A 22654-nucleotide genomic window follows, 5' to 3' on the forward strand; every position below is an offset into this window, starting at 1 on the left:
TTGTAATAATACTTATTTTTGTATCATTACCTTAATTCAAAATTGATTATTGTCATCAATGTTTCTGCTTCCTAAAACACTAAACTTCCCCCTCTATACTGTGGCCATAATATATATTTTTCTTTTTAACCGACTTCAAATAACCGAAGGTTATTAATTCGACGTCTAACTGTATTTTTTTAATAATATGATCATGAGAATATATTTGGAAACACAAGACACTAGCCAACATACAACTAGTAATACTATGAACAAGCCTTTCCAAATTCCAAGCAAACCTTAACGTTTCAATATGGCGGCAAAAAGACGCTGCGAAAATATATTCGTCCAGCCCTACTTTCAAAGCGTCTATGTTTATCCGTATATATTCTAGAGATATATAAAACGTCAGCAGAAGATTCAACCTGAATGTTCATTTTCTCTTGTAATTTCAACTGCAAACCTTTCTTTTAATATAATCACTCTCAGTACCGCGAGGGGCGACATATTATATAGTATTTAGTAGCGATAAAAAAAATAAAATAAAACTCGCAGCGTGTTTTCTGCCGCCATACTAATATAAGTATAAAGGTTTGCTTGGGACGGCTTATTCATAGGCTTTCTAGTTTGTGTCCTGTTCAAAGATATTTTTATATCGTTGTGAGGTACCTACTATATAATATGTAGGGTAACCATGCCGCTGCCATCGTGGAGAAGGCCATCGACCGTGACTGGCCCCACGGCCTCGTGCTGAAGCTTTCCAAATCTTCACTGCTTCGCCGCCATGTCGCATAATCGCTGTACATAATCCATGCCATCGCACGCCCGCTACCCATCAAGGCGGACGTCCCGCAAGGCAGCGTGCTATCACCGATGCTCTACGCCACAGACACCGATTACGTCCCGTGAACCAGCGTGTGCGCAATAGCCCTCTACGCCTATGAGCACTCCTCGGTCCCCTGCGGCTCTCATCAAGGGCTAAATATCCGCACATGTACCGCCCTATCATAGCAGGGCGCAAATCAATAAACCACCCGAAGGGATCATACGCCCCGGACGGGCTTACACGCCCCCCTCGCGAAGGAAGGTGCAACAATAACCACACATCACTGGCATCATACATACCAACTTAACAACGTTGTGTGTATCTGATAACACTCTAAATAGGGAAAAATTTACTCATAGTGCGCGTCATTTGCTTGGCCATTGAGCTGGCCAAGGTTTGTGGGGCACTAGTAATAAAAAAAGTCGATTCAAAATACAGATTTATTTCTGTAAATATAATAAAAATAATGTATAAAAGTTTATATTAAATCCAGTCCCACTAAAACTAAATGTACTTTTTCACAACAAATAATATATTATGACCGAAAATTCTAAATAATACATTAGAGTTTCTTATTAAAGCTAAAAGCCATGTTTAATTGAATACTTGTAAGATTTTCTGAAATCACATTGTTATTTGTAGGAACTATCACATTTCTTTTCACATGCCGAGGAAATATTGTGTTGATAAACCAAGCCAATTATATATTTTTTAAATATATTAATACAAGTGAGTGTATGTATCCCTAATACATAACTTATCCTATAAATTTATATTTATAAGTAACATAATGGTTATAAGGCCTCATAGTAGCACCAATTAAAACAGCTTTATTATATAAAATAAACAGGCATAATTACGAATTTCAATATTGCTAAGTCAGTTTATGTGTAAATCAAGGTGAAATATTTGACCTCTAAAACATTTATATATCATATTGTAGCAGCAAAGAACATACTTTTACCACTGTTTATAAATTGTGATGATAGTTTAGTACACCAATATAAAAACTATATTTTTATTATTGATACTAAAGGACAGAAAAGGAAATAAGTTAAACCTTTGTATATTGATTAACCTTAAAATGACCTTTGGAAATTTATGCAAGTCATTTGTTAAAATGGAATGTATCATCATGTACTTTAAAAGATAGTTAAAAAGATGTATGTTATTATTATTAATCATTTAAAATATTATGCAAGTACCATTTTACAGTCCCATGAAACCACTGCCAGAAATCTATTTGTTAAACTTGTAAAAATTTATAGTCAAGACATTGTAGGTTTTTGCCATTTATAGGATCCAGAATACTTAAAGTCATATTCTGCTAGTTTTGAATCAGCTTCTGGTGGCCCACGAGAGCCATAAACATATGGAATAGGCTTCACTTGTTGTTCTTCAAGTTGTTTTAAAACTGGTGTAAAGATTCGCCATGCTTCCTTTAACTCATCATTTCTAACAAAATGCATCTGAGATCCAGTGAATACGTCAAGAATAAGTCTCTCATATGCATCAGGGACATCGGTTTCTTTGTAACGCATACTATATGTCAAATCTAATTCTGTTTCCATCAAATCAAACTTCATACCTGGTGATTTACACATTAGCTTTAAATATAGCGCTTCACCAGGTTGAACTCTCACAACTAATTCATTTCTTTTAGTATGACCTTCAAATATGTCTCCAGGCACATCTTTATACTGAACCCTCACTTCAGCTTTTCTTTCATTCAAGGCTTTTCCGCAACGTAGAATGAAAGGTACTCCTTCCCACCTAGCATTGTTTATATAAAGGGCAGCAACAGCATATGTTGGAGTAACTGAATCTTTAGGGACAGTAGGATCATCAAGATAACCTAACTTTTCTTCTCCCTGACCATTAGGATTCCCGACATATTGTCCAACAAGTATGTCATTTAATTCTATTGGTTTTATATGCCTCAGGACTTTTACTTTTTCATCTCTTATGTCATTTGGATTTAATGTAACTGGTTTTTCCATAGCAACAAGAGAAAGAATTTGTAATAAATGGTTTTGCATTACATCACGAACCATTCCAAAGTCATCAAAATACCCTCCTCTACCTTCAGTTCCAAATGGTTCTTTGAAAGAAATTAGAACTGATGCAATGTTTTCTCTATTCCAAGAGGGACTAAAAATCTGATTAGCAAAACGAATTGTCATTAGATTTTGAACCATTTCCTTTCCTAGATAATGATCTATTCTATAAAGCTGCTCCTCTCTGAATAAGCAAGCCAAGTGATTGCTGAGAGCCTCAGAGCTTACATCATCCCTACCAAAAGGCTTTTCAATAATCACTCGGGTATAACCTTTGATTGATATACAGGCATTTTTAATGTTCACTGTTACATCTTGAAAGACTGTTGGAGGAACAGCTAAATAAAATATTCTATTGGCTACAAGCCCTTTTTCATATTTACTTATGTGTTGATTTAGTAACTCATAGTCAATTCTCTTATCATAGGATCCAGCTATGTAATCATTACAGTCCCAAAATTCTTCTAATTTGCTTTCGTCTCCAGGTCTAATTTTCATATACTTTTTAGATTTTTCTCTCACTTCTTGTATAGTTTGTTTAGTCCGAGCGTATCCAATAAACTTTGTATTTTTTGGTAAAAGGTTATCTCTATATAAATACCAAATAGTAGGATAGATTTTCTTTTTTGCTAAATCTCCTGAAGCTCCTAATAAAACGAACGTATGTGGGAACTGAAAATCTTCTATGTTTTCCATAATAGTAGTAAAAAAACAGTTAACTGGGTTATGTTATTTTCAAAAACCTCACCAAATAATTGCAACTAATAAAACTGTTAACTTATCAACTGTACAACTCTAATTAACAGTTATGAGTTACTCAACCTTGCGGCACACGGTGAAAACGAGATGAAACTAAAACTCATGAAATGTAATTATTAAATTAATAAAACTATTAACTATAGATACATAATAGATTACAGAGTTAATAGAGGTCAGTTTACATAGTTGACACTTGACAATGCAAAAAAATATAACAACTGTCAAACTAAATATATTTTATTCCAAACTTTCCCAAAATCTAACATGATAATGTTAGAGGAATACATAACATTCCGGGGAAATGAATCATATTTTTACCCACTTAAATTTTTTTGTAAAAGTTTAAGCAAATAATAAATTAAGATAGATCTATGGTCAAAAGAGTTATAATAATAATAACGGATCACTAACACTACACTATAACAATTATACCACTAATGAATATGGAGGAACGCGCTTATCTAGGACTTAGTACATAATTAAATTAAAATAATATTGGATTTATATTACTCGATAAACTATACGGCAAATAAAATCACGCTACTACCAATAGAAGTATACATAAAAAATGTAGCAAGAACGGGTAACAAGGGTACTATAAATTATTTATTTACATTGTATGAGACTTCAAGTGTTTTCTATTTTATTCAGATAAGCCGATTGGTCACAATATGCTTTTATTGGTTATTACTACAAACAACATTTGGTATATGCTAAAAATGAAATGGTTAGTTTCCATTCACATTTGATGCAAGCAACAATAAACTATAGTTAGGAATGATAGTATGAAAGTGAATTAGGTACCTAGTATTTATTAACAAGCGATAGTATTCTTAGGCATCACTAAAAGTTAGCCATTACGTGAAGTGCGACAAAATGGAGTCAAAACATTCTCGAAAGCAATAGTAGCAGAATGAGCAGTTTCCTTAATATTAATTATGTACTCAAACAGTGCATTTAATCTAAACATTTAGACTTTATTTAACCAGAACTCATATATCTAGAAATAATAATTTACATACATAAAATAATCGTCATGTATGCGACATTCCGCAGATCGATTTGTTATGATATGATAGGTTATCCTATAATAATTTTATTTAGCGATGCACAAATTTCTTTCATGTCGCTAACAGCTTCAACAGTTCAAAGCTAGCTTCTAGTCGCGCGTCACTCACTGCTTTGCGCTATTCACTTCACATTAATTATTATATATTATATATGATGCTGTATCGTTTTTATGATAAGTTCAATAATGTGAGTAAACCCAATTGTTTGGTTAAAACATGAACATATTCAAAATTAGTATAAAGGTACATTTATCTTAGATGAAATTTAAATCGCTATTTTATGGGCTTTTTAGCTGAATTAATTACTTTAAAGAATTTGTTTTGATGGGTGGCACACAGCACACATTGGGTATTAGGTATGGGTTGAGAATTTATTTAATTATGAATACGACACTTCTGAACATCTAAAAAGTAAACAATCGTATTCTATTACGTTCCGATCATAGGTATAGTTACCGTTTCTGACCGTCGTCTATTATGAAGTAATTTGCAATTGTGTAAAGAAATAAAAATAATATTGTGAATAAATGTATCTCAATATATGTGGGAAACTTGATATTTCATACTCTCGATAAATTTAGAATAAATTTAGGTATATAAAATGACAAACACATGTTCATAATAGATTTTAGTATATTATGCTAAATAGTAATTTTACCAATTAGATACTTGAGCATCCCCATTATTCGTCAATCGTCATTCATTAGGTCTTTAGCTATTCAATCTTTAGTTCACCTTTCTCATCTTATCATCTATGGACTATGACATTTAGATGACGTGACGCTGAGTGTTTTTGGCTTTAGGTTTTGTCATATTTTGTGTGCGGAAATTTAATTAAATCGTTAATTTTGAACTCTTTTTAACTAAAAAAGTTAATCTAAATCAAGTATTTGTGAACGTTATTTTTGTGTATTATATTTATTAATTTCTGAAATACATGAAAAAGCTAGTGGATGAAAAGCGTTTTGTAGTTATATTTAGTTCAACGACCTTGTTACTGACAGGTTCATCGTTGAACTAATATTGTATCAAAGTGGTGTTATTGGCGATATATAAGTTAAGAGGAAGGATGGATTCCAGAGATCCTGGTGAGTAAATTTAGTGTTCTTGTTTCAGTATTGGTATGAACCACAAAATTATTATTTTTTGACGTCCCTAGTAATTCATGATTCCCCTATTGTTTTCTGTTCATTTATGGAATACATAACAGTCATCAATATTTATAAAAAAGGTATTTAATAACTTTATTTAAAAAAGAGCATTAGAATGTAAGTAATATTTGTTGGTGTTGAACCTTGCTAATAAGTTAGTGTTATGACAAGATTACACTTGTTGGTTTTGCTTAAAATATATTATTTAACTTAAAGATTTTTTTTTACTACAGAACACAATGTTAAGAAATTGTTCTACTATTAAGATTGATTTGGAAATGTAAGTAACATCCTCTATACATTCCTTATACATATTCCACTCATCAGTTTAATTTGATCTATAAGACGGACCACAGATCAGTCTTAGGGCAATAGCTTTACTTCATCTCAGTTCCTTGTTCAGGCAAATATGTGATTAGGCTTTCAACCTGAGAAAATAATGATTGTTTTGTTTGAAATCAAACCTAGGACCTGTATGCACATTGATGTTCAAATGTTATAAAGGACTATAATTAGTTCTATTTACTTAAATATTGTAATTGTTTATATCAACACTGAAATCAATACTTGAAATAAACTGAGTATAATAGGCTCTCAACCCATTAATCAATTAGTAAGATATAAATCATATTTCAGATTTATTATAATTAATCTTTTATTCAAAATGTATTGTAGAAATTTATTATTCACCAGACAATGGTAGTTTGTATTTTTATTGAGAGTTTTAAGGTTTTAATTATTGCTATCAAATACCAATAGAAGTAGTTGAAGTACAAAAAGTAATACTTATGTGTATTTTTAATCTGGATGATGATAATATACCTTTTGGGACAAAATATTAAAATATTATTTAGTTTATTCACCTGCAATTAAGTTCAAGTCTTTTGATTCAGATGGCATTGTATAGTGAACAAATAATTACTTGTTAAACTCTAGATGGCGCTACTAGGCAGTTGAAGTTTTGTAACTTTAGCAATAGTAAACATACTTTAGATATAACTCAATTGTGATTTGTGAACTTTCAGTGTCTAAATAGTAAAAATTATGTACAAAATTTATAAAAAAATGGCTACATTTAAAGTTGGCAACTGTAACTGGTACTACTTAAATGTAAATTTACACTTAAATTTTTTTTTTCTGACGTTCATAAGTGTTTTTGTTTACCTATATGAATAAAGATATTTTGAGTTTAAGTTTAACTGGAAAAGAAGTCAAACTAGAATAACTTATGTATTTACAAAGGGATCTAAATAACTTTCTTTTTTTAACTGTTCTAACGTTATTGCACTGACAATGTATCAATTTTATATTGTCCGCCAGCTATGTACATATTACAAATAGTTACTCCCTTTGATCTTGCTTTTGCTTGTGTCAATAAAGTTTTTATTCCTTTATTTGTGGTAATACAAAAAGTTGTATGTGGTCCAACTGCATGGTGCGGTTGCGTTAGCACGTGTAATGCATCGCGACAGGCATCGGGCGGAGGGCGAGGGGTGTGTGCAGTGGACCACTCGTCGCACAAGGTCAAGGAGAATGATTAACAACGAAAATACAGCAAAACAAACGACGGCGCGAGGAGAGGGGCGCCCGGCGCGGCAGTTAAAGTATCGCCGCTGTTCGTATCCGTCGCGTCTCCGCTGCGGCTCGCGACTTATCTGAAAATCGATGCTCGATCCGCAACCAGCGCAGACCAATAATCAGTAATTAAAAAAAAAAAAGCATAATGACCTACGTCAACGCGAACCCCATACGCCCCGCAGGTTTTCACTGTAACTGCGCATTAAGTTTCACGGTCGCGTAAGAAACATTTGTTGCAAACAGGATCTCCCCTTATTGATAATGAAAGTTTAAAATACGTGAGTAGGTGGTAACTTTCAAAATAGAACGCAGTAGCTGAGAATCTTGATTTTCGCGAAAAAAAAATGTCTGAAATGTACATTGAACTTTGGCCATTTTTTTACCTTATAAAATATATCGTTAAGATAATTCGATAACTGTGACATTTATTTAATATACTTTCTTTAAATTATTTAATTAAGCCCTTATCGTGTTTTACTTTATTGCTGAACTCTGTAGGTGATGTTTGTTATCTGACTTGAGTGGTAAAGAGCATTGCAAGGTTGGCGGTGTATTGACACCCGATATAGAAAATTTAGACGTCGCTAGTGTACCTGTCTGTAAATTCGCGATTAAAATTTTCATTGACTAAGGAAAATTTATTTCCCCTATTTGATTGACGTCAAGGTGATGTAACCGGTTGCCGGAGCGTGCCAAAGAGACCGGTAACTCGTTCAAAATATCCATTAGTACACCTAAACAAACACTGCACTTTAAAAAAGTAATTAATGTTTTCATTTCGTATAGGATTTATATGATCTCTGATGTCGTGTCTTTAACCAAGCTATTCATAAAATATGTAAATTTTAATTCAACATTTGCATATTTTTTTTGTTTATTGCAGATTATTATTTTTTCAATATTGACGTGTTCCATTTTTAACGATCGTGCGTGCGTCTTTAAAATAAGGTGCTAATCTTCCTAATAAAAAAAAGGATACATTCGAGTATCATCTTAAAACCTAACATTTTGGATTTTGTACTTGATATAAATATGCGACGAGAATATATTTTATATCCTTAAAGTATGGTTATTTGTGTATAGCATCTAAAAAACTGTTTTTAAAAACGAAATGTTTTCGGATTAATTCGACTCGGAGCCCTAAATTTTGATGAAGGTACTAACAGTCATCTCTACCCGTGTTATCCACCCTTTCTAAATTTTAAAGACAAATCTGTAAAAAATATGTAAAGGTAGAGGATTTTATTCGTCACCTATATTTTTAGCTGATTCTCTAAGTAATGGAATAAACAAGATCCTAGGAGCCAGATTATTGCTGATTGCTACGGGTTTTCCAGTTATAAATTTTCGGTGGCTTTATATTTCGTTAAATAGATAATTTGCAATACGCATAAAGTTTAGAGGCGGACGTGAGCTAAGTAACGACTTACAAGTTGGTTATTCAAGACTCACGTCTTTAGTTATTAGAATTTATAACAATTTGTATTTGCCTTTTTTTATATTTGCACGCGTTCGTTTGGAATAAAATATACATATCTTTAATTTCTTGTAATAGATAAATAAATCTAGAGCGTCCAGAAAAAATAGCGTAGGAGATTGATTGGCTTATTTAAAAGGGATAGGAAACTATTAAGTAGTAAATTTGGGTTAATTAAATTCTGTCTACGGTCTTAGTAAATCTAGTTGAAGCTTCTGTGTCGTTGGGGAAAGAATTATAAAGTACCTATACAAGTTATTTTCGTTGTTAAACAAAACTGTCAGAAAATCTAAACGATTAGGAAATAACAATAAAATAAATTAAATACGTATATTTTGGAACATTGGATCATCAAGGTATCACTTATTCCACGTCATTAAATTTGAACCTGTAGGCATCCCTACTCATCGGCAAAGAAGATAGAGGGAGATAGAAAAAGCCGGCGTATAAAACTCTCAGTACTTTAAAAAAAAAGGAAATCATCAAACAATATTTTTTATTATTATTATTTAACAAATTAATTAGAAGCAGCCTGCCCAGCACTAGTCCCAGGCCCTTTTATCAACTAGATAATCGCTAATTATATAGTAAGCCTTTTTACACAGCTTTTCTTTAATACATTTCTTAAATTTATTAAAAAAGCAAAAAGAATCTCTGGGATTTTATTAAAGAATAGAGTATCCATTTAAAAAATGGCTTTTAAGATAGAAATATAGAATTATAATTAAACTATAATAATAGCGAGCGTAGGCCGTTTGTTTATTAATTAGAACTATGTTTGTTATCGGCCGTGCAGGCGGAGTAAACGTCATGCCTCGGGAAACGTTGGTCATGGCCAAGGTCTCGTTTATGTAATCGCCTGTAAATAGATAACATGATTGTTTCCACTGTGTTTCTATTACGCTATGTGACCCATATCCATCGATATACCAGTGGAATTTGACTGAAATGTTTTGTATTAGATGATCTTCAAGTCTTTTCCAAAATTGTATTGAAGACGTGAGTCAGTTCGTGCGTTTTGAATTTGGATCTGTTTCTTAGATTCTCTTTGTATTTAATCTATGACAATTGTGTCGGTTAATCGGCTTGGACGGGATCAAATTATTTGTATGACAGCAAAGATTTAAGAGTGGTCTAGATTTACAACGACTTTTTTGTAGATATTATCAAAGTATTATCTCTACAACTTTTCTCTACTCAATCATATATCTTTAATTATTAAGGCAGCGTTTGTACGAAAAGATTTCGTTCTACCGTTTTTCTCCGACTTTGCAAATCGGTTTACTATAATAATATTTTGTTCTGGTACAGCTTTCTATTGGTAAACTTAGATTTTACTCTTCAACCTAACAGGCTGTCTTTATTTAATTATTTATTAGTCTAGTGTGTATACTGTGTATTTTTTTTAATGTTTTGATATTCCTATAAACTTATGCTCGAGTGCATTGTTAATATGTTATTCACATACATTCTCGCATTATAATGCACTGTAAAAACCACAGCGCCGCGGCCTGTCTCATACCAAACTCGTTATACAGGCCCATTCTAGTTTTGAGTATTTTTCTATATAGTATGTCTTATTCTTCAGGGTATTATTGGATGAAACATACACAGGGTACTAAAAATAAACTTTTAATTTGTATGCAAGAGATTTAATTTTCCGCTTGAATTCGTCTAATTCTTTATGTCGAACCGCTAACAACGATCAATTAAGCAAACAAAAACCACCTGTACTCAGAAAATCGTCAAGGTCATCTGCTCAGTTTACCTACATCTCAGCTGAGTAGTTCTAATGTTTTCATAACTTTTAATCGTTGTTAAAACTATATCAGTTATTACTAAGGCTCATTTGGTGTTAAGTGATAACGCCGCCAAACAAGCTCAATGCCAGAGGGTTCGCGAGTGCGCTGCAGCCTTTTAAGAATTGGTATGGGTATCTTGAAGGAACCTAAGTCAAATGGTACTGTTTTAAATGTATTATTTTATCAATAAATTGTTTTATTTTATGAAAGTAAAAACATTTCATCGGTAAATAATCGGTTTGGACTTGATTTGACGGAAATTTTACAAAAAAATATTTATTTTTAGTATACGACCTCCGACGAAGTTAAATTTTCCAAATTTTTCGACTTGTTTCTCAGCTTCGCTACAATTTTCAATATTTTCCCACTATCTCTTTAATTAAATCTTCCCAGGATTCTGGTGGGCGTCCTCTATTTTTCTTCCCACTGGGCCATACGGATTCTACTGTATTGAGTCAGGGATAAATTTCACTTTCGCATAGAGCGATGCCCGGCCCGCCCCTCAGGTCATGTCTAGGACGTCTGACTTCGCAGGGCCAAAATATGGCGCAATAGTACCTTGCCCGAGTAACATTTTGGGCGGTTACCTCATTCGAACTCAAATAAGTAAATTACAGGACACTTGAATATTAAAGGACTCAACAAGTTATGTTTCTTATTAATTGTCTCTTTGAAGATATTTCTAATGATGAATTGATTAATAGTATACATAATAGAATATATAAATGTGTAGTTATATAATAATCTATGTTTTGCATAGTTTAAACTCCTAAAATCTACGCTCAATTGTTTATTATATAATTACAGATTCCTCTTTTCACATACGGGAGCAAACATTCGCTCCTATTTTGGTTCAATTTGCATTATATATATTATTTATGTTATTATAACTAGTTATTTTTCATTTATTCTGTACGCAAGGACATTTATTTCTTTGTCTATATGAATACAAGTCTCGAGTATCGACTCTTGAAGAATAGACTATGGAGAACTATCCTTTTTAAAAGATCTAACAATGTGCATAAGTAAACAAAATTTTTATTTGCCATAATAGTGAATTCATTGTATTGGATTTTAGGAGTAAATAAAAGGTTTTTTAATTGAAGCTTTTATTATAAAGTTGAAATATGTAGTGGATGTCCTGCAAGACGATTGTCAATGTTAATTATGGCTCTGTGAAGTCAAGGTCGGGATCGATAGCGCTAAATGACGGCATTACAGTCTGCAATAATGTGTTCGCATGTACGCGTGCACTCGAGATTATGAGGAAAGTGAATGAAAGTGAGCATTCCAAGCCACAGACTATATAACGTATAATTTTCAATTCTCATTCTATTGTTTTTCTAATCTGCACGCTGAAAGATCTTTTCGTTCGATATATTAGTCTGTTTAGCAAGTTAATTTTCTAAAAAATAATAATGATAGCTGAGTTGGGGTGTTTGAATTATTATGTGCCTTATATAAGAAAGTATAGTTGATGGCCCAGCGAATGCTACCGTGAGGTGTCGGTTAGTATATAATTAACGAATGTGTATTTCCGAACACAGACGTGCAAAATAGGATGCCATGTCTTAGTTACTCTGAAAAAAAATAATAATTAGGAAAGCCATTTCGGTTGTTAAAGTATTCGTAACAACATAACAGTATATTTCGTACTTTAACTTGACTCTAAATTTTTTAAATTAATATATTTTAAAATTGTGGTACTAGGGCGCTGAACAATTCTCAATTGAATGTTAAATATTGACATTACAAATGACCTAAGTCATGTTTATAAGACATTAGCAATAGATCTTGAGAGTTAATTAGTCATACAATAATATCTTAGTTTTAAAGACCTTAGGACAGAACTGTTTAAGTTAAAAATATCAAATACTCAGATGTGAATTTTACTGCTGAATTAGAATCTTTTATTTTAATTAATACGAAAGTTTTAATAGTTTGACTATTAAGTATGTATTAAGAAATACTTTCTTAATCAAATAATATAGTTTTCCATTAATTCGCTATTATAAAAATACAACTTGAAAGTATTATCTCGTGCCTTATTTAGCTCCAGATATCGCCGGTCAATTATATACAAAAAATATATATTACCTGTAGGTGATATCCTTTGTAAATAAAGCTATATATTACATACAATAGCGTATCAAATTCCAAGACACGAGGATCCTAACAAGAACTGTGATTGACAGTTTTTCTTTATGTATCGCTTTCTTATACTCTCAGACACAAAAGAGTTTTCAATATCCCATTAAATAACATTAATGTTCGCATGATTCGCATTTCTTTTGACTTTTTAATAATAAACGAGGTTGGAACTTGACGTAAAATGGCAATTTGATAAATGACCTGTAATTTATAGGCGAAGTCTTGGAATATATTTAATGTATTTGCAGGTTAGGTATCAAATTATATGCGCAGGAAAATATTTTATAAGCAACAGTTCTACCAAATTATAGAAATATCGTTCTATTTTATTCAACAAGTCTACTTCTATAACCCATTAAAATGGAACAAAAAACCTGCTTCCGCAGTGTAACCACAATTAAAAACATGACTTGCCTAACAATTAGGATGACTTGATGTTCAAGGTTATTATATTTTATTCAATTTTATAATAATAAATTGTGTTTCATTTACGATACAAGTAAAGCTCATCATAAAGTTTACACATAAACTCACATAAGTCCATGATAATACAAATCGTAATACGATTTTTGGTTTAACAACAAATACATAATCGATATTATACATATAGAGATGGCCGTGTTTACCGGCCACCGTGGTCACTATCGTTTTCTTGAAAGGTTTATTCTAAATTATAGTATTCAAATAGTCCCTGTATGTCAAAAACATTGAAAGTATGTGATTCACAGGAGTCTAGACAGAGCGCTGTCTTTGGTTGATTGAGAAACGAGAGCTTTGACGGCTATAACAAAAAATATAATATTTATGGTTACCGTTAGGATAAACACCATATAACAGTCTCCCATAATAAAAATTTGGTACTAGACATCAAACGACATATGAATATGTTTCTGGACTCAAATAGCGACTAAAAATAACGTTGTTGGTGACTGTACCATTATTTATGTTTAGGGCATCGAAAAATATATCAAAAAGTAGTTGTGTGCTTACAAGCAACTTAAAACTCAAGGTTGAACACGTGTAGGCTGCCCGTGCCCGTATATAAGACGTTACTTTTTTGGTATCATCAATTGAATTGTAGATTAATCGCCAAAATCTTGCCTTTGTTTGCGACAAAAGTAAAACGCAGTATGCTATTGAAATTGCAAAAGACTCCTTATCTCGAAATGAATAATGCAACGAAGATAAAAAATAAGAAATAAGAAATGCGTCATTGTAATTTTGTTGAGAAAGCTTTATTAATGAGTATAAAATCTACATGTATTTTTGTACCTCTAGTTGTGTGTATCATCGGAATATTGATTGAAACAACGAAAATTTGTTAGTAGAGGCTAGATTTGGGTGTTCTATCTATCCATGGGTGACGTACATAATTACACATCGCTACTACGACTGCGAAGCTCATTTGATACCCAATTATTGTGGTAACGGTTCCACTAAAGCGCCATATAATAATGTAAGAAACTGGCCAGTTTTACAAATAAAATCAGATTTATTCAGTTATGATTGTATGCGGACCTTGAGCGCTCCGTGTTGAGACCTTCATGCCGGTAACTGCGCGGAAGTTTGGTTCGCGTTTTTTGTCAGTTTTGTGCTCGTTGAATTTTAGCACGCATTAGTCACAAGTTAACCTTCGGTGCTGCTGCTCGCCGAGCACTGACGACGCGTTGCACCGATACACAGTGCAATATCAGCCGCTATCGCAATGTCATAACGTCTTTGTCCGTGCCGATTTCGCGTTGTACATTTCCCGCGGCTTCTGCGCACGGTATTGTCCATAACTTGTATCATTTGTCGACCGCGGCTCGTGTGGGTCGGTCCTAAGCGTATTTTTAAATTGTAGATCTGTTTGTGAACAAGTGTCGTGGTGTAATCTCATGGTGACTCGTAGTTTTTGTATCACGTTTTGTGTATTTGTGATGTGAGGATGTTAGTGCGGTCATGTCGAGTGTGGCGAAGAAAGACAAGCCGACGATGTCAGTGACTGCGCTGATGCAGTGGGCACGGCCGGGGCCCCCGGGCCCCCCGGCGACACCAACGCCTGCCCCCATACTACAGTCGCCTGGCACACCAACAAACGTCGATTTCTCAATCGACATGCAATGTAAATATCTCGTTTTTTTTATATTTAAACATATTGCTTATGTATTCTTGGTGTAATATAATGTGATTCTTGTAAAAAAAAACATGAAACGAAATTAAATGACGCAGTCCTCATCAATAATAAATAATATTTATTGATAATGAATACATAAATATTAACGATACTACACTTTTAAATATCTTATCAAACAGCTTGATAGATGGGAGGTAAATTACGAAATACAGCGGAATAGGTATTCAATTTGTCGATTCGTTTATGTTATATTACTACCTTAGGTTTTCATGTAAGAATATAAATTAAGTGGACCACAGACCATCAAATAAAAAAAAAAGATGTCTCCATTTATCAAATTATACTTATCAATCATATTTTAAGACATTTAAGAATTTAAAGGAGAATGACATCTCGGACTGGGAGTTATTACTTACTAGATGTTTTTCCAAAGAGCAGTTGAGCTACAGTGCACCAATGGATTTTTTATATGCCAATATACATACCTAAGGAAAGCACCAGGCACAAGTTACATCTCAAAGTTCTTTATAAAGAAAAAAAATATCGAGAAACCAGAAGATAGAGAGTTGTTATCAGAAGGCAATATATGAAATAAATAAAGAATATCCGTTTCTAAAGGATTATTTAGAATAGATTCATCAAAGTCAGGTTATCTAAAGTAGATTTATAGCGGGTAATTAACGTATAATTTCTTGAATGTCAAGGTAGCTTTTGCGTGATTGTGGAATGTAATTTAGGCGTCAAAATCTTTGCGTGTACAAAATTCTTGTTTTTCTCTTTGATATATATTTTTTTGACTCTTGCAAAGCTAAATAATAAACTTTATTTAACTTATATTTATTTCACCATTTTATCACAATGTTATCACGACTGCTGTAATTCGAAAGTTTATATAATGTATTTGACTGTGTTAAAATTAGGGTTAAAACGTCTAAAGAGAAGTGAGCTTTTTAGTTTGTGAAACTAGTTTGTAGTAAATTTTACTTTATACAAATTAAAATAAGGACAATTTAACACTTATGTAAATATGTTTAAAAAAGCATATACACATGTGAAACCAGACCAGATCCCAGAATCTCAAAATCGACTAGCCCGCAATATCGCAACACACAACTCCCGAGGGGAATATATGTATGGAAGTCGCATGCGTCTGTCAAGTGTCCACGCATATACAATATAGATTCATAAATACCAAGTAGGTAGAAATATAACAAAGCAAAACAAAATATACATACAACGATCAGTATCTAAGCCTTGACTTGTTTTAGCTATCGTGGAATATGGTTATAAGGTGAATTAACAATTAAGAATATGCTTAGCGCAATCCCCTGCATCATGAGCATACTCCACATACACACCTTCACGTATTTACCATCACTTTACACCATCACACGACACAACCAAATTAGGTACCACTCAAATGTATTGAATAATTTTTATTTGTTTGTTTCCTTTTAAAACTTTTCATGTAGGTAAATATATTAAATCTCTGGCTATATTTTCAGTGTAACTGGATTACTAAATAAATAAATAATAATACTACACTTACACTGATGTTAAACTCGGCGAAAGGTTTTTTTCGAGTTCCTAAAGTCACAGTTATTTTTCATCACAATTGTCTTGTTAATAAAACAGTGCGTTTTCTTGGACACTCACTGTGCCATAACATAGAACACTGACTGTTGAATACTGTATTATTTTAAGCTAGTACATAGTATGGTACAAATTGTTTGTATTGTAATGTAACTTATTTAATAGCCATAAATTTGGAATAGGCTAATTTATATAAAGACGCTACACCTTTTGTTATACTAAGAAGAAAAAAAATGTTTAGTACTAGCGTAAACAGATAACACTGTTGCGCGTGGCTTTAGTGTGTAGCTCGCTTCCCAGAGATCGTAGGTTCCGAAAATGAACATTGCTGTTTAGTGCGCATTAAACACTTGGTCGTAAAGTCGACGTAAGCACAGCACTCATCTGCTTGCCTATTAGAGAAAAACATCTAGATATAGAATTCTGTAACTAAGACTAAGGGTTGTAGCCACTAGTTACCCGTGTAAACCAAAAAAGACCTTGATAGCTGGAAATCTTCCACAGTCTCACAAGGAATTTTCTTTTGCGAACTAGCGAACTGTGCTCTCGACTACCGGTGGGGGTCTTCCCTAAGAGATACGACCTCCAACTATTCAAAATTCGAGCGTACTCCTCCCCTAAAGGCCGGCAACGCACCCACTAAAAATGGGCGTCTATGGAAGATGTGAAAAATACAAGAAATAAGAATGAAGATAATGAAAGCCTTTGAAACCTATTTTCGTAAATGATGTGTAACAAGTTAGCGGGAGAGTTATTTTAAATAAAAAAAACAATTGTATATACTATTTTGTCATCGTTATATATATTGGGCAGTTCTTGTAATTATCATATAATGTGTTTTTTTTGTCAATTTGTATTCGTCATTCATTGGGTATATAGATGACATCATTGTTCTGTTGCCTACCTATTTTTTACCAATCAATTGCTATCTGTTTTTCAGTGTGTGCATATATTTACATTATTTTTAATTATTACGTGTGATGATTGGGCATTTTACTACAGAACTGCTATTATGACAGTCAAAGGGTCAATAAATTCGTAATAAATTATACTAATTCTGCGGATTTGCTTGTTGTAGCTGAATATGCAATAACGTAATTAGTGAAAGAATTGGTGACAGTTTTGTTCAGGCCAAAAAATGCCGCTAAAAAGTAAACCAATCTTATTAAAAAATATGCCTATTTCATATATTGTTCATCGTAGTTATTATAGCTTAAAAAGGTATAAAGTATTGAGCAGTGAGAGCAGTGTTGGCTTAGTGGCTTCAATCTGCGATTCTCATAAGGACGTAGGTTCGAACCCCTGCTGTACACCAATAGACTTTTTTCCTATGTGCGCATGTACCATTCGCTCGAACGTTGAAGGATAATATCGTGAGGAAACCGACTTAAAAGTCGATGGCGTGTTACAGACACGGGAGGCTGATCACCAACCTTTTAGATTGACAAATGATCATTAAACAGATGGCCAGACCTTAAAAGGCTGTATCGCCACTGATTATTTTTTATATAGAAATTATTGAGCTTCCGATGAGCCAGAAATAAACAATTCTCTTCTATATGTCAAAGAAGTAGTTAAGACCTGTATTTCATTATAGATTTTACAGACGTAATGTATTGTACCTGTGTATGTATATAAGGCTATATTATAATAGCCTTTTTATCAACTTGTCAGTCTTCAGTAATAGAGAACTTTGTAAAGGGATTAATTTAAATGTTTATTCAAATCAATCAAAACTCTAAGATTGTATGATTTCACTTTGGCAATTTGCCTCCACTTTCAGAGTGATTGTGTTGAAATTGTTCATGTGAATTGAATATTAATTTCCATTCGATTTTGTACATGCTCCCTTTGATCTTAATAGGCCTAATATAAATTATTAAGACTTTCTTTAAGGGAATCAATACCCAACAGATTTATACCCAACAAGGAAAATATAATCATAATTACCTAATGTCAATAATATTATTAAAACTGTACTTTTAGACCAGAAATTAGAATAATTAAATTTTAATATAAATCATTTATTTTTACCTTTTTTACATAAAATTATGTCTATCAAGTCGCAAGATTAATCTCGTCAAATGTCATATTAACACTCTTTTATGACCGAACCAAAGAAAATATAAATCAGTTTAACTTCAAAGTTAGGTTAGTTAAGTTTCAAAGCTATTTATTTGTATCAGTCTGTTTCATTTGAGTCTAATGGTAGTAATAGATAGGAGCAGTGTCGGTCTAGTCTAGCGTTCGTCTCTAATTCCTGCGATCGCAGGTTCAATTCTTTCTATGTGCGCATCTAACACTTGCGTGTACGGTAAAGGAAAACATTGTGAGAAAACCGGTATGTGTCACATCCAAAAATCGATGACATGTGTCAGACAAAAGGCGGCTTGTCTATGAAATACCAAGCCAAGACCCATATAGTTGGACCCGTATGTTTTTACGGGTCTCCATTGACGGGGATCCACTGGATCGTTACTCTTAATATAGTCAAAATCTGTTATAAAGACATTAAAGGGACTATACATATTTGGTTGTAAAAACCGATAGTCGTAACAGCCGATGACATTGTTATTAAGTACCTACCTAATACAATAGAATTCAGCCGGGACTAGATTACAGATTTTCTAGAAGTTATTTGATTTATTTTAAGCTAGGATTAAAATAGAAAAACTGAAATATATAATGGCTAGTACAAATTGATTTGTGATACTTTCCGATACTTAGCCAATATTGAGGTATCCGTGCTAAACACTTAAAAATGTATATTGAGTATTTCAAAATGGACGATCGACATTATCTTGATCTACTTTCTTTGTTAGTGATCATGCGCATTCACTATATCTGATAAGGTTTATTTTTCCTTATAGACTTTTGTAATGTCATTTTGTTATAGGTACGAAACTAACAAAAACTTCTTGATATTTCAACGTCTTTTGGGCTTGGATTTTTTTCGTCCACATATTGTAGACTTGGAACAGATGTTAGAATAACAATATATTAGAAGAATTGGTAACAGTGTTGTACAGTCTTTTTCTTTAGGCACGTTCTTTCTGATACTCCTGTTGGGTTTGCATAGCTTTCATTCTCTCAAAAGTCTTCGGCAAGCCTTTACGCCTAAGGCCTATAACGGCCTTAACAGGAAGCAGGGGATCTGACGGGGTCTCGTGCATTCTAGTGCACCGGTTACCACCAGCTTCTACGATTAGGATTCGCGTGCTATATTTCCAAAGAAGTTCAGAATCCTTTAGTCACATGCTGAAGAAAGACATTAACACTTGTAGTTGTCTCAGAATTGATAAATTCAGAAATCCAGAGCATCTGCCTCCAACACCATATGTGGCACCTATACTTTTGGATGCTCAGAGTCAGACCAACGGTTGACAATTTACAAACTAGTGTTTCACGTATATATGTATATGTGTTTATGTATTGATTGGAACGTGTTGCTTACCCACCTTACCACGAAATTGACTCATGATATCATACGTGTCATCTTTCATGAGTTAAAACTCAGAATTAACTGTTTTGATGTTTACTGTATCGTGTAATTATTTTTATGAGTTAATTATGTACGAATTGGAATGCCTTATCATAAAAGTAATTTAACTCAGATCTCTTGATAATATTCTTTTTTCATATTTAGCCTTTAGGTTCATATAAATAATGGCCCTATGATATTTACGTGTAACTTACTTTGCTAAACATGTACAAGTCACAAGTAATCTATTCATTAAAATTGTTATGTACCTACATAAGCATTTGCTTAGCGATGGAGGTTATTTATTTAATCCTGGTGTGGTGAGTTTGATATGTATGTCTATATATATGAACAATACATACCTACGTAAGGAAAATTTCACTCTTTAATCGGCAGCTCATGTGTCAACGTCGTGATCAGCAACGATGCAGAACTAAAGCGGACTATCTGTATTTCAAAATATCTGTGGCCCATACAGGGTTACAAAATGTACCAAGAATTAAATTCCCAGTCGCCTATATTAATATTTTGACCCCTAAACGAGAGTCTGTCTCGATATTTTAAAGTGAAGGTGCCCTTTATTCAATTTTCATCAGAGGCTTTTGTTTGCACACTTTTTGCTTCTTCTAATGAACCGGTTTTGTCTGCGTTTTCATGCTTTTATTTTAGAACTACATTCGCATCACATTTCGCTTTCATTGAGCATAATGTCTGTTTGGCTTAGTGGAGTTTGGGATTATAAATTAAATTTAACGTGCGACGGGTTGATTATTATGATGTTTTTATTTCTTTGAAATTTTAAATTGCTTGGAAGCGGGGTTAATAAATGTCTACCCAATAAGGATATACAATTTTAGAAGACTTTGTAGGTGAATGATTTATAGGTTACACATTCTAAGTTCACAAGCCTCAACTCTGAAACTTACCCGACTGTATACGGGATACAGACCCTCACTTGGCACTCTTCATTATTTATCAATTAAGATATATATTATCTACTGTATTGTAAACATAGTTAAATATATAATTAAAATCAAAACAATAAAGATAATGTATATCGGATTTGCTAGATGTTTGTTCAATTTAACAATAATTTAGTGCATTGTCGTCGCGACGTCAATAAAGGATGCGATTAACTGATCTTCATGACCTAAATAATGTGATATGGGAAAATAACTGCAGATAACTTTTGTTAAAGTCGCTTTTTGCTTGCAGGGCTGAACCTGGAGCCGGGGTTTATGTCGCCAATGTCACCGCCTGAGATGAAGCCAGACACAGCAATGTTGGATGGCGGGATGCGAGATGATGCCACATCTCCGCCCGCGTTGAGGAATTATCCCCCAAATCATCCTTTGAGTGGATCAAAACACCTGTGCTCAATATGTGGTGACAGGGCGTCAGGCAAACACTATGGGGTGTACAGGTAGCTTATAAAATATCGTATTCCATAACGTTTTAATCGTTTTATTCGGTAACAAGAAAATACCATATAAGTATTAGTATAAGTTATCATTAACCGTTTGAAATTCATTGTGGGTTATTTTTGTAAGTTATAAAATATTCAGGAAAAATGTGTTGCACAAATTCAGTAAAAGATAGCCAAAATTCTGTCTTAACTACACGAAGCTTTCTTTAGAATTTTAGAGAATTACGTCGTATCTGAAATACCTGTTGAAGTTATATTTTTTGTTGTAAAATATTCAGCAAAAATTTGTTTCAGAAATTCAGTAAAAGATAGTCACAAATGTCTTAATTACACGAAGCTTTCTTTGTAATATTAGAGAATTACGTCGTGTCTGAAATATCTGTTGAAGTTATATTATTTGTTATAAAATATTCAGGAAAATGTGTTGCACATATTCAGTAAAAGATAGTTAAAATTCTGTCACGCGAGTGTTGACTTAGAATTTTAGTTTGTGAATTACGTTGTAAGGATCTCGAATACTCACCTATTTTTTGTATTACCTACGTCCTATACATAAGAAATTATGTATGAAATGCCAACAAGCAGGTAGGCATTTCATTTTCAATTACTTTCATCGCATGGCAGATGTTCCATAAATGTGGATTGCAATTCATCATAGCTATAAATAGTACGTTACAAGGTAGGCGCCCACGGATTCTCCACATCCACAACTATACACTTGCTATCAACAGCCTCCGTTTTCAACCGTTTTTACATTTGAAAGATCGATTTTGAAAACTGTAGCTTAATGCCTTAGATATTTGAACCATAGCCACAATTATCATTAAATTTAAATTCAACTGAAACGTTTTCTGTTACAACCATATTTTGGTATTGTGTTATAATGTATACTCTCTTCATCATACAACATAAATATATAATATTTTATAGTATAAACAGTCAGACTTAGTTTATGGAGAGTTAATTCCCAGTTCTTCTCGTCCCTTCTACGCCCTTGATTTGAGAACTGGCAGTAAATGTAAAATTAGAAGCATTTAATGTAGTATATTTATTTTTTTAGACGTTCATAAGTGTACATTATGTTACCTACATGAATGATTTTTGAATATGAATTTGAATAAGCTCTATTTTCAACGCAAATAATTTATATAATTTGTCGTTACCAAAAACAACTTTATATGAACTGTT

The 22654-nt window shown here is 33.0% G+C and overlaps 2 protein-coding genes across 5 annotated transcripts in view; one reads left to right on the forward strand and one right to left on the reverse strand.

The window, feature by feature from the left end:
• Positions 1-1231: 1231 nt before the first annotated feature.
• Positions 1232-3767, reverse strand: LOC110998747 (glucose-6-phosphate 1-dehydrogenase). The gene has a single exon (XM_022267519.2). It carries the CDS (start codon positions 3556-3558, stop codon positions 2074-2076), a length of 1485 nt encoding a protein of 494 aa, XP_022123211.2. The 5' UTR covers positions 3559-3767; the 3' UTR covers positions 1232-2073.
• A 1733-nt stretch (positions 3768-5500) lies between these two features.
• Positions 5501-22654, forward strand: part of LOC110998748 (protein ultraspiracle homolog) — a 31180-nt gene continuing 14026 nt past the window's right edge. The window contains exons 1-3 of one of the 4 annotated variants that reach the window (XM_045628893.1): positions 7437-7542; positions 14694-14954; positions 21256-21463. In XM_045628893.1, coding sequence (XP_045484849.1) covers positions 14792-14954; positions 21256-21463 — 371 coding nt within the window. In that variant the 5' untranslated portion in view covers positions 7437-7542; positions 14694-14791. Of the gene's footprint in view, positions 5780-7436; positions 7543-7681; positions 7699-14152; positions 14955-21255; positions 21464-22654 lie in introns of those variants that run through there. The other 3 variants (XM_045628894.1, XM_045628895.1, XM_045628892.1) reach the window with 3 other exon arrangements.

This window comes from Pieris rapae, chromosome 7 (genome assembly GCF_905147795.1).
Source record: "Pieris rapae chromosome 7, ilPieRapa1.1, whole genome shotgun sequence".
NCBI lineage: Eukaryota > Metazoa > Arthropoda > Insecta > Lepidoptera > Pieridae > Pieris > Pieris rapae.

Bases quoted from the DNA above. Each gene is read 5' to 3' on its own strand.
- LOC110998747 (XM_022267519.2), bottom strand. From the start codon at position 3,558: ATGGAAAACATAGAAGATTTTCAGTTCCCACATACGTTCGTTTTATTA.